We start from the raw sequence: 16,370 nt of genomic DNA on the forward strand, positions 1-16,370 counted from the left end.
ATTTTTTCTCGAATATAATTTTCTTTTTCCATAATTTGACGTGATTTTCTTTGTCGATTACTACGTATTTTTATGTATGTTTCGGATTGAATATCTTTTATAACATCAATAAAATTGTAAATATTTGGATGACTAGAAATAAATAGATTATTTAATTTAGAATGGAACGCCTCACAACTGTTGGTTGTCCGATTTGTTGTTGGTGTAAATTCAGCCCAGATATTTGGTGGGAAACTTGCATCTTTTGTAATGTAAGTTTTAAATATGTAATCTATGAATTTATTAATTCGTTCGTCTTCAATAAGTAAAATAGATTGCAAATCATTCTGAAAGCATTCTTCTACCTCATCTGAATGTAAGAAAGGCAACCCAAATAAATACTTTAAAAATTGACTTTTTTCAGAATTATAATCTTTAAAAACTTTTGTCAAACCAAGAGACTGTATTTTTCTCCACCAACTTTGCCCTAGATGAAAACGACATCCCTTAATTTGAGCTGTAGGTAATACATTTCTTACAGCAGAATGTATTGCGGATTCAAAATCTATGTGGACATACGTAGGAGAAAACAGGAAACTATTTGTATCACAATGATGTAATACATGTTTAAATAATTGCACATACGTTTCAGTGTGTTTGTTTTGTAGTAAAAAATATATAAGAGGCACGTAATTATCATTATGGAGTCCATGAATTGTAAAAACTTGCATAAAAAATTTTGGACACGATTTAAATGTACCATCAATATAAATATGTTGTACTTTGCATAATACCTCTAAATTTGATATTGTTGAAAAACCAACTATGCCATTTGGTTTGTCATTCACTAATAAAAAATTTTCCAATTTATTGGTTTTTATTTCGTACATACATAAAGAATCGTGAAGTTCGGAAAGGCTTTTTGGTAGTTTTGGGTGAACAGATGTACGTGCATAACGAATATTTCTTTTGATTAGTGCCACATCGCTAGTGGTTATTGTTTCTACGTCATTTTTTTTTAATTCTACTTGTAAAAGTTTAGATGGTTTTGACGAAATATCATCTATAGCTTTTCTTTTAAGAGAATTACTAATATTTTGTCGATTTAATAATTTTTGTTCTGGTTTTGGGTGATTATGCTCTGTAGATTGTTCTATTATATTAAAATTATTTTCACATTTAAAAAAACATTTACAAGATTTTAAACAGCAGCACCAACGTTGTACGTCATTTCTTAATAGTTTTTGGAATCGAAATTTAAAACCTTCAATTATAACTATTTTTTTGTTTTTTTCACTAATTGAAAACTCCATTTAAAATTAATAATAAATAAATAAATTACACTATATACTGAGTACTGACGATTGATGACTGCGGACTGACGGACGACTGCTTGTCAACTGTATACGTTGGGAAATTTGAAATCACAATTCACAAATATTATATAGTAATTATATGTTATCGCAATTATTATCGCGAACGATCGAATATAAATATAAAAATTTACTCAGTCCGATTCTAAACGCGCGTATTGTATTGATACTGAAACGGTCATGTGAGATAAAATATTATTTAATTCTTGGATATTCCGATAAATGATATAAATAAAAATTAAATAAAATAAAGGTTCTGCTGTTCTGCAGTTATATCGCTTAGAACGAAATATTTCCTGTGTAACCTTTCCAAAAGTATTGGGGACGCAATTCACCTATTCAGAAAAAATATCGGGGACGCAATTCACCTATCTGTGTATTAACATTTTTTTTTTGGGACGCAATTCACCGAACCCGACATAATCATATTGTCCCAGTAGTACGCGAATTATATATAATATAGCTATGCAGTTACACGCATGCACTTGTAAAATTGCTTATCACCGGTACAAAATTATGTAAAAATAAAGTAAGTCCCTAAGGAAAAATAAATAAATATAGATATTTATAAATAATTAATAAATTAATATATATGGGGCCCCGCAAAATTCTGCACCGAGCCCTGAAAACCATCGGGCCGGCACTTTTCAGGTATATAGGTAGGTAATTGATGCTGTAATAGTTAAATATAATATTACATTTTAGATTGTTACCAATCTTATTAAACTGATAGAATTCAAAAAATCAAAAACAAATTTGTAAAATAATATAAATGTATTTATTTTTTTGGAGTATTTAATTTTATTATGTACATTAGTTTATGTTTAATAGGTAAAAAATAATACATATTATATTATTCATTATACATTTATCAGTAATAATAATTTTAATATTTTACACTTTCTGTACATTTATAATTTTTTACATATTATACGTTTACCTATATACTATTGTAAAAATAATTGTAGTGAAATTAATTTACACGTTAACATCGTCAATTTGTCTTTATGGGATATTTTTTATGTTGTTTGCCAGTACCGGTTGTGGATCTGATTGGGCTTCACTGTTACTCCGGGTTAATCGTTCCATTGATGCGTTAGAAGCCTTTGTATCTTCTCTCTCATCACTTTCACTGGCCCCTTGCAGTGCTCGATATTTCTTTGCAATAGCATCCCAGTCCGTCACGGTCTCGATACGGTTGGACAAGCTTGCAAAGCTTATCTGCGATCCGTACGGACTCAGATGTACGACACTAACTGATATCGATTCTACACAGCACGTCAAATCAATATTATAATATACTGTAAGTACGTCCTACCATTTAATTTTTTTAAAATTTAATCGCTTTATCCTTACCTCTTGGGACTACTTGCGCCTTTTTCACCTTCGATAGCCATTTATTGCCCATTCGAGTCCTGGCACTTACTCGTCCTTTTGTTTTCATGTCGACCATCTGTGATAAACTTGGGCGCTTTTTTTGTTTAACTGTATTTAACAGTTTAGAAAAATTCGTAAGTGTTTCCTGAATATTTTTCTTTCGCGTATTTTTACCTCTTTTCTTGCATATCTCTAGTAAATACATGAACCAAGTCGTAATTAAGTTCAAAGGCGAGGGTGTTGTAGTTGTTCTGTGCATATTTCTTATCAATTTCGCTAATCCAAACTTCCATTCGATGTCAGATTGTGCCTATAATTATTTAACATGAGACGTGTATTAAATCATATTATGCACCTAATACCTTCGCAGGTAATTTATATAAATAAATAACATTTTTTTGTTTAAACAACGTTCATATCTTGAATTTACCTGAATTCTTTGATAAGTATCACTCATCATAGCAATGAGCAAGTTAATTAGTACAACAACTGAAACTAACATATAGATACCAAATACAGCTTTAAATAAGTAAACCGTCCACGGAGGTTGGTCGGTGTTGGAAGCCTGTCTCAAGTCGTTATGTGTTGCCATACCAAATACAGCGAAAAAAAGTAATTCAAATGCATCTATTGGGCTCATTAGGACTATAAACAAAAAAAAAAAATCAATTAATTACCTACGTTGGACGGTACATAATTTTTTTTTAAAAAAAACCTATTTCGTTTATGTATTGGTATTACCTTCTCCAAAAATATCCGTTTGTTTTCTTTCTAATTTCTTAGTGATAGGATGGTTCATCGCAACAATTTGCATGGAAAACCCAAACACGAAAATGCTCAGTACTACGAGGAATCTTGCTAAATCTTTCATCAAATCGCCAATTATTATAGCCCAGGGTCCGAACAAATGATGGAATGACAAGAAATCCAAAATCTGAACGCACGCCATTAAAAATGATATAGCGAACATTTGATTCCGAAGATACATGACTGTAGGAAGGTATGGGTTGGAAACAAGGCCACAAAATCCAACTAAATGAAATGCTACTCCTATCACACTCCATAAGAGAACTGCCAATTTCACCCAACCCAGTCCACTTTTGTCGCTTGGATTAGTTAGTTCAAACAGTAGCAAACCACTTAACCAAACCTAATAAATTGATAGGCACGTCAAAATAATTGCTATTGAAATAATTTTGTTATTGATGACTTACCAAGAGTAACCATTCATACCAATATGGAAATAAATTTTGCCGCGCTGCTCGGTAATACGGCGTGATGGCAACCATTTGTAATAGAAGCATCAAATAAACGTGAGACGTCAAGTACGACATAAACTTTATGATTGGAACTTTACTATAATTGTGCCAAAGGGGTAACGTAAACACTATCCATAATGGAGGACAAGCAATAAATCCTAAAAACATAAGTAGCGTTTTCCATCCAGCCCAATTCAGTCTTCCTTGCCAAAGTTCCTAAGTTTAAACACATGTTAACTAATACACATACATATTATAGTTATTAATGACTAACCTGTAGATACCTTTGAACAACGGTATGAGCGATAACTTCTTTTTGCTCATTTTCAATAAGGACGTCTAGAAATTCAGTGTTACGTCTGTCTGAAGCTGTTAGGATGCGACCTGCTGAATCTTGACCAGCAGCTAATGCTAAAAGTTCAGTTGCCATAGTTTCGCATTGTTTTCCCGCGGCTATTAAGTCTTTTGCTCTCTCTTTTTCCTAGTCATCACACAATATTAGTTAAAACTTAAACTATACATTACATTAAAATATATTTTAAATAATTGGTTTTGGTAGAATATATATAATACTTAGGTATTTAATTTTACAAAAGTGTCTCATGACTTTATAAAAATATACTTTAGGATAGGTTAAAAACGTCGACCAAGCAATTTTTATTATACTTATGTATAAAACATAAATGGTCCTAAAAGTTATTTATTTTCACGGTACCTTTATATATCTACATATTATTATTACCTACCTACTAATAGTTGTAAATTGCAATACACATTAAATATTTCTACTTCTCAATAATAAGTATATTTAAATCCCAAAAACACTCCAACGAAATTAACATTTAATTATTCACATTAAAATATTACAAATCTATAGTTTTGTTTATAATTAGTTATATTCTGAGTTTAATTATATTCATACTTATAATACCTATTTTAAATTTTGTATTGTAATAATTTATATTTTTTAAACTTTAAAGATGTTTGGAAAATACCTAAAATCTATTCACTAAATTGTTATAATGCGTGTAAGAACGCATAAGTAGATATCTATTATATATGTTAATACGATCGTATGTATATGTCGTATACTCATTAATGCGTGTTTACATACGATTTTCGTTCAAATTAGATAATTGTATTAAATTTTTTTAGTTCCTATATCCTTGTAAATTTCAGTTTTATTATAGTATAAAATTTATAATACATAATTTATTTGTGTAAGTGTTTATAAAAAATATTTAAAAACATAAAAATTAATAAGTCATTAGATATTTATAGATACCTAATACGATTATATTATATACTTGTATTTGTAAGCTAAAGTTGTATACACTGTATGGTTAAAATAGGTATTATATGGTTGTTTAATTTTTTAATTTGAATGTCAATGACTAATTTTTCCTTGTTTGTTTTCGAGGTATAAATATCTGATAATGAATTCTAATAATATAATATATGTAATCATATGGGGGTTTATTTTTTTTTTTTTTTAACACTGATATATATCCGACTTAACATAAATCGAACCATATAATATTAAATATATTTAAAAATTTAGTTTTTCTGATTTTTCTAGAAAAAAAAGTTTAAAACTTGCAAGTATATTTATTTAGTTATTTTATTTAACAAATTTAAAAATGTTAGAAATATCTCTTCGTATGATAATAAGTTCTATTAAATTTTACGATTTAATCTAATCTTAAGTCTAAGTGGTTTTTTTTATCTTAAAGTACGTGTAGATACACAAATCTTAAAAATGGAATTTGTATTGTTTGATATATACCTTATTTGATAAATTTATATATATACTGGAAAGTTTTGCTGCAGTGTCTACTGGTGCGGGCGATACTAAAATAAATTCTTCAATTGGTTTGTTATTATGGTTTTTGCTACAAATCATTAGATTGTAGACAAACTAAAACGAAAAAAAAATGTTCATATTTATTTACTTGGGTGTAAATGGATAGTTTAGATTTCGATTTTTTTACCCTTCTATCATCCATTAAGCTATAAGTGTCGTGTTCTTTTGTCATCAAGTATTCCAACACATCATTATGGCCCTCTTGAGCTGCAAACCATATTGGTGACGCTCCATAATTGGTTTCAGATTTTGGAGAAGCACCGGATTCGACTAAGAGTTTTACAACGTCTAAATATCCAGCACGAGCAGCACAGTGCATAGCAGTCCACCCATTCTATTAATTTTATTGTATTCGTATTGTAAACATGGGAAAACAAAATACAGTTTTTTTTTTTTTTTTTGTTTTTTTTTTAAAGACGAACCTTATCTGTGGCATTAATTTCTGCACCCTGTCCTAGCAAAACTTCAACCATGGCGTAATGGCCATAAGAGGCGGCAATGTGCAGACACGTTTTACCATTGAGATCAGAACTATGTAATAAGTCTGCTGCTCTTGATAACAGAAGTCCAACTACAGTCACATGACCACCAAAACATGCCAAGTGAAGTGCATTGTAACCCTAAAAAGTATAGAAATAGTTTAATAATTTGTTACTTATTTTGTACCCATACATATATTGACATGATGATAATATAATAACTCGTATTTTTTAAACTAAAACGTACGGATTCAAGTGTTGATGCATCGACTTGAACTCCAGCCGAATTGAGCAATAATCGGACAACGTTTTCGTTACCACTATAAGCAGCAAAATGTAACGGTGTCATTCCAGATTCGTTACCCAGTACACCTAATACACTGACTCCAGACGGAGGATCAGACTTGACTGTTGCTGGTATATGAGATAGTAACTCCCGAACAGTATCTACAAATTGCCAATAACATAATATAAAACGATTTGAATATTTTATTTTTATATTTATTATTTGTTCTTTTATTGGGTACCTGTTTGACCACAATATGCAGCCATATGAAGCGCCGTCATACCAAGCCTCTTGCTTGAAATTTTTAGCGACTGAGACGAACGTAATACCTCTAATACAGGTAAATGACCATTTTGTGCAGCTAAGTGAACAGCTGTAAATCCTGCCTGGAACATTTAATTGTCGGGTTTTATAAAACGTAATTAATAAAAAAAAAGTTTTTGGTTTGTAGGTATCACCTTATTTTCGTCCGAACACGAGGCTCCTGCCCTGACTAAAACCTTAACCACTTGTGCATGACCACCTTCGGCTGCTAATTGAAGTGGTGTAGCTTCTGTGATACGATTTCGAGCCGAGATCACACCATTTTTGTCGAATTTCATTAATTCAATGATCACAGTTACTGATCCTTGCATTGCTGCTATGTGAGCGCATGTATTTCCATCCTAACAAAAAATAGAAAATTAATATTGTAAATTCAATTACATAAGATCTATGGAAATAATATTTACTTTAGTGCTAGCCAAAACTAATTGCGGATGTTGCTGCAAAAACAGGTGGACAACTTCTGGAAAATTGTTCTGTGCCGCAATATGAATAGGTTTTTGTCCTTGGTCGTCTGTAGCGTCAATATTTGCACCCAAATCTAACAGTAATCGACACACTTCTAGTTGACCTGCCGATGCAGCTAAATGTAGAGGCGTTTGTTTTCTCAGAGTGAGAATATCGATTACAGCATTATGATCGTGAATCAAAAACCTTTAACAAAATAAAATCAATTACAAATATTATAGGTAAGTTATATTTTATGAAAAAAAATATATAGGTATATCAAAAGTTAACCTGCAAAGATCAGCAAAGCCGTTCATAGCCGCTAAATGTAACGCTGTCCAGCCAACTCTTGACTTACTGTTTATGAACGCTTTATGTGTTAATAAAGCATCACATACCTATATTATGAAGATTCTTATTACTAATAATATATAGGTAGGGTATATTTCATGTTTATTTCCATACTTTTAAGTATCCTCTTTCGGCAGCTAGATGAAGTGCAGATCGACCTTCGTTATCGAATACGTCTACTCTTGCATGGTTGTTTAACATGGTATTTACCAAGCTCATATGACCTCTATGACAAGCAATCAACAAAGGGGTCCAACCGACGCTTGATTGACGATTCATCGACTGTTGTATCTCGGTTGGTGACATACCATTCAGCATTGCTGTAAGTACATCGTTGTTACCAGCTACAGCACAAAAGTGTAAAGCTGTTTCGTGGTGCTAAAATAATACATAATCTATGTTATACGTAATACGATTTCTTACAAAAATTCTATGATTTGATTTACTAATAGGATTGATTATTATCTATTATTATAGTTAAAAAATAAAGAAATGTCCGTCAATCGTTAAAGTATTGATTAAATATTCTGTAAAAAAATATTGTATACATTTTGAATATTGATTAAAGTCTTAATGGAACGGTATACACACGATTTTTAAAATACGATTCACTTAAATTTTCAGAAAAAAATAACGATTTAGTATTTAAAATACATTCACGACGTAATTTACATTTGGCCTCGTGTCAGTGCTACTATTGATTGTAGTGTTTTTATTCAATATTTTAAAAACAATTTTTTGCACTTACCAGTTACTATCACTTATTATTATTAAATATTATAAAATAACCAATTATAGACAACTGTTTATTTGTCATGTAACTTTTTTATTATTTTAAGTACCGTATCTGAATCCATACAAATTAAATATTTTAACATAAAAACACAAAATAATGTAATATTTTAAATTATTTAATTTAATTTAATTAAAGATAAACAATAATAGTAAATAGAAGATATATATTATTATATTTAAATTCAAATAAACTAAAATCAGTAAAATCCGTGTGTCGTGTGATGACCACTTAATAATGTAATAACCTACAAGTGTGTGTTTGATTTAAAGTAGTATCTTGATAATATTACGATTTTTTCATTTAAATTCAATTTGTAACTATATACTTTTACATACATAATAATAAAAAAGTTAAGTAAAAAATTTAACATTATGTTATATTTTAGGCATTATAGTAGTTTATCGTTTATGACTGGACTTAAAGGTATCTATTACGACATTACGTGGTAGGTAGTTAGTTTAATATTATTTAGCAAAAAATAGTGTTACTATAAAATTATTTACATAAATAGCATAGATATTATATTAGTGAATTAGATTTAATCAATATGCAAATTACTTATACTTTCTTTAATTCCGTACGAACAAAATAGGTTTATTCAAGTGTAATAAATACATTACATCGAAACTTACTTGTTTTGTCCGTAAATTGATGTCAGCTCCTGCTTCAAAAAGCAATTTTATAACTTTGGCGTCGTTGTTCGGTTTGGATGGATTAACTTCGGTTTGTTTTATATTAGCAGCATAATGTAGCGCAGACGCCCCGTCTTCGTTCACACTATTTACGTAAGAATTGGCTACTTCATCTCCTTGTTTCGACTTGACAAAATCAATGAGTTGTCCGACAATATCGGCTTGACAACTTCTACAAGCCAAATGCAACGGGGTTTCTCCCACCTATATTTCGTTGATTATATACGTTGGATTAGAGAAATTAAATGATAGTGATATAATCTTGCAACAACGGTCTACGGGTATAACGCACTTTGTTCTTGAAAAGAGGATCACCACCATCGTCTAGTAACAGCTGAAGTGTTATTAGATTTCCGTACTGGGCAGCTACATGCACTGGCGTTTGTCCGTCGTCCATGGCCAGATTTGGACCGGCTCCAGACTTAAGAAGCATAAGAGCACAGCGATCGCCGTCTTTGACTCTAGCGGCTATGTGTAACGGAGTTTCCCGCAATTTCCCACCTATACGAATATTTAACGTCAGTACAATGTATTGTGTAGTAGGTACCAAGTGGTTGAAACGATAAACGATATCCGTTTATTTATTTTAATATACATATTATAATTCCTAACTAACCTCTTACGTGAACATCGGCGCCGTATCCCAATAACGTTTCAATCACTGCCGGTTTAACGGATTCGACCGCTATGTGCAGAGGAGTATAGTTGTCCTGAAAGTCAAACATAGTACTTCGTGTTAGCTCAGACGATATTAATATAATATAATTTTTTATTATCGGCTTATGCCGTGTATATCGCGTACGTTTGTTGTTACGTCGACTTTTTCTCCTTTCTGTAACAACGTGTTGATAATTCCGACGTGTCCGTATCTGGCTGCTGTGTGTATACTTCGGGCGCCGCTTTTGTTCGGCATGTGAAGATATACACCCTTTTTGAATAACATCATTGCACAGTCTGCGTGACCGTTTAATGATGCTATATGCATGAGAGTACTACCATCTTTTGTCCTTTCGTATATGGAAGCCTTGAACTTGTCGACTAACAACTCTATGATATTTGCATGGCCGTTTTCAGCAGCCAAATGCATAGGGGTCCGGTCTAAATGACAGAAAATCAAAACCAATATTAAAATGATTCACAGGTTAAACATTCAATCGGAATTACTACTTATCTATTTAACTGTAATATTATTATAATATACCAAGTATAACGTTTACCTTGGTTGTCTGTTATAGAAGCACTAGCTCGTACGCCATAAAAATATTTAACCAAACTTTCGTCACCGTCGGCCGAAGCTATATGAAGAGCTGTCTGCCCTTGGCCCTATATTGTCCAAAGATCGAGTTGTAAGTACGTATTCATTATATAGGCGTGTATATTATAGTAACAGTTGAACAATAAACGAAATGTTAACTGATACCTACGTTTTGACTGTCTACGCTAGCACCGTAGTCAATTAATATTTTTATCATGTCTATGTCTTTTCGTTTGGCTGCTAAATGAATGGCCATATCGCCGGACTTAGTCTTGTACTTAAGCTGTTCCAACGCTTGAGTCGACAGCAGCTCTCGGCACATCGACTGGTTACCAGTTTCCACGGCCAATAGCAGCGGAATTTTACCATCCTATATAAATGCGCAGAAAAATGATTGTTGACCATTATAATATTAATTATGTTTTGAATAATAACTTAAATAACAATGAACTATGAAAAAAATTACCCCATCGGCAATGGTACGAATATCTTTTCCACAAGACCCCAGAAGGACTCGAAGTATGCTCGTTGCCGTACCCGTCTGCCTACTCGCCACCATGTGCACGGCCGTTTGTTGTTTTGGCTTTAAATATAAATGTTCGATGAGTTAACATTTTCAACTAATATAATATTTTAATATAGTGTCATAAAAATCAAATAACATACACCTCCTGGACAGTAAACGTCCACGCCTTTTTTGGGCAGTAATACTTTTATTACGTCTTCTCTGGAATACGTTGAAGCCAAATGTAAAGCATTAAAATTTTCCTGAAAATTGTATACACATGCACTGTTATCCAAATAATAATATAGAATACTCCCCAGTAGGGGCGTAGTTTCTTATATGTATATTAACGCAAGTCATATTAAATTTATGGAAGACAAACGATCGAGTATTTTTGCGTGACCGGAATATATTTATAAAAAATACTATCTACACAACAGTCTTAATAAATTTGCAACCCGATAATAAGTTATGTGCTTTAGGTAATAATTCTTTTTCATGAGTCATCCGCTAAGTTTTAGTTAATCGTACACAAAAATAGTTTTCAAACTATAGTAATAAATGCGTTAACTAATAATAGGTAAATAATATAACATGGTCAGTACTTACCATATTCCTTATTGTAACATCAGTTCCGAGGTCTATTAAACGTTCTAGAAAAGTGGTCTTGCTTTCTTTGACTGCATACATTAAAGGCGTCATTCCATTGCTCTGTTTAGACATAATATTATATCTTATAAAATGGTTTAATTTTGTAAGAAATATTAATTTAATTATTTCTTTTGAATAATTGACTTTTTAATTAATTGATTTCAAAAGTTTATTAATAATTTATTAATGTGTCATACAAATTAATGAAATTTCATTGCACCATGCACAAGTCTTATACTCGATACGAATATAATATTATAAAATAAAGATTCTACTAGTATAATATAACGCGGTTGAATTCTACATAACGACATTTCGTCAAAAGATAAATAAGTACGATAGGTAGGTAAGTAAACTATTATTATTTTGATGGATTTGAATGAACCTGGTTGTATTATAAATGATGACAGACTTTTAATGCCATAATCAATTCAATATGATATTTGGATTTCAGCCTGTAGTATAATTTATAATTTTATTTTCAAATGAATTAAGTTATTATTCGTCTTGAAAAAAAAAAAAGATTGATATGATTTTTATTTTTTTTTATCGATATATTGGTAAGCAGTTGATTACGTTAAATATACTTAAATATACATATAAATTATTAATAATTTTCTATCATATAGTTTACATAAAATGTATTATAATTATTAGAATTTCATGGCGATGAGGACATTGAGGTCAAATAAATTTTTTTTGCTAACTTTTTAGCCTAATTTAGAAAATTTACTTTAATCATGTAATGTACGTGTTAAGTTCAAGTTGTGGCCTTTAAGGTAAATCGCGTGTCGACGGACCATGACGCTTTTCCGGTTGTGCTAGTTTTCCAACGTCCACGCGTATTTTGAAATGGACATCAACCCCTAGTTTTTTTTAACCATAAAAATAAATTTGCGCATCGTGTGTACAATTAAAACTTTTGTATTCCAATAAAGTATGAAAAACCAGTAACTATACCTGATCCACTACACCAGCTAACGGTGTTGACGTCACATCTTCGCCACCGGCTGCCACTAGTTTTTCCACCACTTTTAGGGCCTGATCTAACGGTGGCCATTCTGACTTTTGGCATAATTGTAAAATTCGTTGGGCTCCATCTCTAATGGACGAGCCTGGACTAGGTAGAGTCGTTGGTAATACTCCATCTAAAAAAACATCAAACACTGAATAAATAATAATGTAATATAGTCTAAATTATTAATAATTTTCAATTGTTTTCCAATGTAAATTGTAAAGTCAATAAGTCATATCTGCGTTTTTAGTATTATTCGAAATGCTGAATTATTACTATTTTTTTATTACCCTTAAGAGTTGTAATGACAGTTTTGTTGTATTCTTATAACTTTTAGGAAATCCAAATTAAATAGCAATAATATTTCAATATTTATTTATAATTTATAAATAAATATTAATCATTATTACAGTAACACAGCTTTAATATTTAAGTTGTATGTTATATTCTCAATTCTGTTAATTTTACAAAAAATTACCATGATATAATTAATTATATTTGTTTTAAAAATAATTTATTAGTAAGTACTTGATTAAAAAAAGTTATTTAAGTTGAATTCATATTTATAGTAACTTTTTAACTTGTCAATCTCAACATAAACTTCCATTCCAAAATAATTATAGCAAATAATACACATAAGCTGCAATATGATGTAATACATAATTGACTTAGATGCTACAAGCCATTGATTATTATTTATTTTTAAACACATTTTCGTTTTAAAATTATTGTTTTGTCTAAGTATATTATACTTTTTATTCTATTTTATATTTTTAAAGGCTGTTCTAAGTTGTTTGATTTATTGAAATTAAAAATATTTTTACATTTTTATTTTTAAGCGGTAATTATAGTTTTTTGTTTGTTATTTATATTTAAAATAGAAACTAATTTGCTGAAATGATTGATACTCGAAAAACACAAATCAAATAATATATAGATATTGCATAACAATAATAAATTATTATATATATGAATTGTAAACAGTTTATTGAATTAGAATCATTTTATATGAAGCATTGAGATTTTTACCCATATCTATTTCAATATTAATTTCATAAAAATTTAAAAATTCAACTGTATATTTATTATTTACACAAAGAAAGTTGAGTTATATCTACAATAGTATTATACTATGATACATATAGAAACATTTTTTGTTGTTGAAATTATTGAGTAGTAAATAATAATACAATATTCCGCATAATGTTAACTTTTTGTTATATTATTGAATAATTACACAGACATAATTCATGACACGTGATGGGTTACGCTATTATTTTAAATGGTATATTAAAGAGTGTTAATCGGTATAATTACTATGAATATTTAACTTTAAGCAATAGGCGGAGTATCTATTTTCTAAATGTATAAGCTATGATGAGTTTGGAGATTTTTAAAAAATTTACAGTACCCTATATGAAAAGTATTGAGATACAAAATTCAGATATAAATATATGAATGAAATTTCATAAATCTGTATACTTTTCAACTAATATGTAAATTATCTGCATTAAAATATGAAATAAACGTAGATTATAATATAGCTAAATTCTAATTCAACCATGATATTTCATTGATGCTTGAGCACGTATTGGACATGTTGAGAGTTTTTTACCTGTATTGTATAAATATACACAGTCTTGATTGTTTAATGAATCATATTTAATTTAACAACAATAATTTTACTAAAATAAATTGTCTTAAAATTTTTCCTCAAAATATAATGCATGATAAATAATTGTGTAAATAAAGGTAATAAATTATTGTCCAAAACCTTTAACACTAAAATGTTGAAGATTGTACAAATTAAATGTATACAATCAATAAAAAAATCAATTTAAATAGACTTTGATATCATGGACTACGTAGAAAAAATAATAATAAAGACATTATTTGTTTGATAATATTAATATTTTAACAAATCCTTACGATTAAAATTAAATAAAAAAAAAAAAAAAAACAATCACCGGATTTTATTATGCATTCTGATTTGAATTCTTACGCCACAATTTCATTAAATAATATTATTATAGATCGGTCATGGGTTATAAAACTCGAAGTGTTATTTGTCGACGACATATTTTTCTCGAGCTCCTTCGAGTTTTTGTCGCAGTAATTACGAATCCCGGCGTAATATTATAATTCGAAATGTTTTGGAACTCAAACGCCGGGAAGTCGGGGGTAGGGTCTGTGAAAGCTCACCTTTGGTCTCGTCTTTTTTGTCGTCGGACTTCGACGTCCCACCGGCTGCGGTAGCCGCCTTGTCGTCGGCCGCCGCGGCGGTGGCCGTGGACGACGGTGGCTTACTGCTGCCGGCCGCCGAACCTCTCTTGCCGGATCCACCGATCATGTTTTTTGCTGGCGACGCAACAACGACGACGAAAACGACGACGACAACGACGACGACGACGACGACGACGACGTGCTCGCGAACTTACATCTCAACAGACGACGGCTGTATACGCGGAAAGCCGGCGCGGAATTTCTCGGCGAACACTCGCGCACCGGCGGCAGCGGCGACGGCGACGGTGGCTGAACGATGGATCGCTCGGGGGAGCGGACATGACGACGACCGTCTGCGTGCTGCGATACGACGTCCAGTCGTCGGCGGTACACGGCGCTCGGAATTCCCGGACCTCGCCCGATTGATATGCCCACTCTTTGGTAATAGTGCGGTTGTCAACGCGCGCCGAAAACGACGATCTGCAACGGACCTCGATGCGGCGAGCTCCTTCGTCGCCCGCCGAGTTGCTCCGTAACTGGCACTCTGGCCGATTATAAACAGTAAACGGCACACGGATACCGCACGAGAGTGCAGTGCAATGCTACGAATTGTTATGGGTGTGTGTACACGGCAGGGCGCCACGGCGTGTTCTCGGGATTTGCATGTCTCTGGCAGCAGACCAATGAAAGCGAACTTGTCCGGGCGGAAGGTGGTGGCGTACCTGTATACCTGCTACCTACGAAAGTTCGCATGCTTACGTGCTCCTTTATACGACACCCCGCCAGCCTGCCCGCCCGTCAAGACCGCTCCCCACGCGATCGCGCTCTTTCCCCGTCACAGTCGCCGCACGATCTATACCTATACATATATATATATATATATATATATATATACCTAATATATCCGCGTGCTATCCACGAGGTCTTTCTTCCGTCTGTAGCACATAACTCTACTTAATTTGGGTTAAGAGTGAATGTACACCCTTTTTTTTTTTTTATTTAAACTCTACGTATACATATAATATTGTATTTTGCAGTTTTTTTTACCCGTGTGCGCGTACGTAATTCGACCCGTTTAATACTTAACTCGAATGGTTTTAACGGTAGTTGCCAGCTGATTTAGGCACACGTCGTTATAATAATATATGTAAGCAATAAGCGCGTATACTACATATTATGTACTACATTATGATAAAATTGTCATTCCGTTAAATTCCGTATAAATATATAATTATCTGCAAATTTGCAAAAATAAACAATTTCAATAGAGACATCAATGTCATATTGTATATATATATATATATTGTGACTTTCAGAAGTATTTGTGGTATACAGTATTATACAAGTGCGTGCATTGACGTTTATAAGAAATCTATAGATATAATACATAATAATTATCTGATCACGATTCATGATTTTGATTCGTAAAATAAACTGTTTGCAATAAGTTGGTAAATTGGGATTTTTTTCAAATGGTTGTAGATTTATTCTAGA

At 31.7% G+C, this 16,370-nt stretch overlaps 1 protein-coding gene across 2 annotated transcripts; it reads right to left on the reverse strand.

Moving 5' to 3' along the window:
* Positions 1-2,357: 2,357 nt before the first annotated feature.
* Positions 2,358-15,003, reverse strand: LOC112593394 (serine/threonine-protein phosphatase 6 regulatory ankyrin repeat subunit A). Of its 2 annotated transcripts, XM_025337771.1 has the most exons (27): positions 14,856-15,003; positions 12,599-12,786; positions 11,597-11,698; positions 11,149-11,250; positions 10,949-11,065; positions 10,652-10,852; positions 10,445-10,550; positions 10,030-10,325; positions 9,844-9,937; positions 9,520-9,728; positions 9,168-9,431; positions 7,854-8,117; positions 7,680-7,786; positions 7,349-7,595; positions 7,076-7,282; positions 6,859-7,003; positions 6,579-6,778; positions 6,275-6,472; positions 5,980-6,186; positions 5,775-5,906; positions 4,263-4,469; positions 3,944-4,204; positions 3,471-3,879; positions 3,160-3,374; positions 2,904-3,039; positions 2,709-2,837; positions 2,358-2,620 (listed from the first exon to the last, which is right to left on the reverse strand). In XM_025337771.1, exons 1-27 carry the CDS (start codon positions 15,001-15,003, stop codon positions 2,358-2,360), a joined length of 5,154 nt encoding a protein of 1,717 aa, XP_025193556.1. The 2 variants fall into 2 exon arrangements, with proteins under 2 accessions (XP_025193556.1, XP_025193555.1); XM_025337770.1 differs by having other exon boundaries at positions 2,709-3,039.
* Between the last annotated feature and the right edge of the window lie 1,367 nt (positions 15,004-16,370).

Source organism: Melanaphis sacchari, unplaced genomic scaffold (assembly GCF_002803265.2).
Source record: "Melanaphis sacchari strain LSU unplaced genomic scaffold, SCAv2.0 Contig202_pilon_pilon, whole genome shotgun sequence".
Taxonomy (NCBI): Eukaryota; Metazoa; Arthropoda; class Insecta; order Hemiptera; family Aphididae; genus Melanaphis; species Melanaphis sacchari.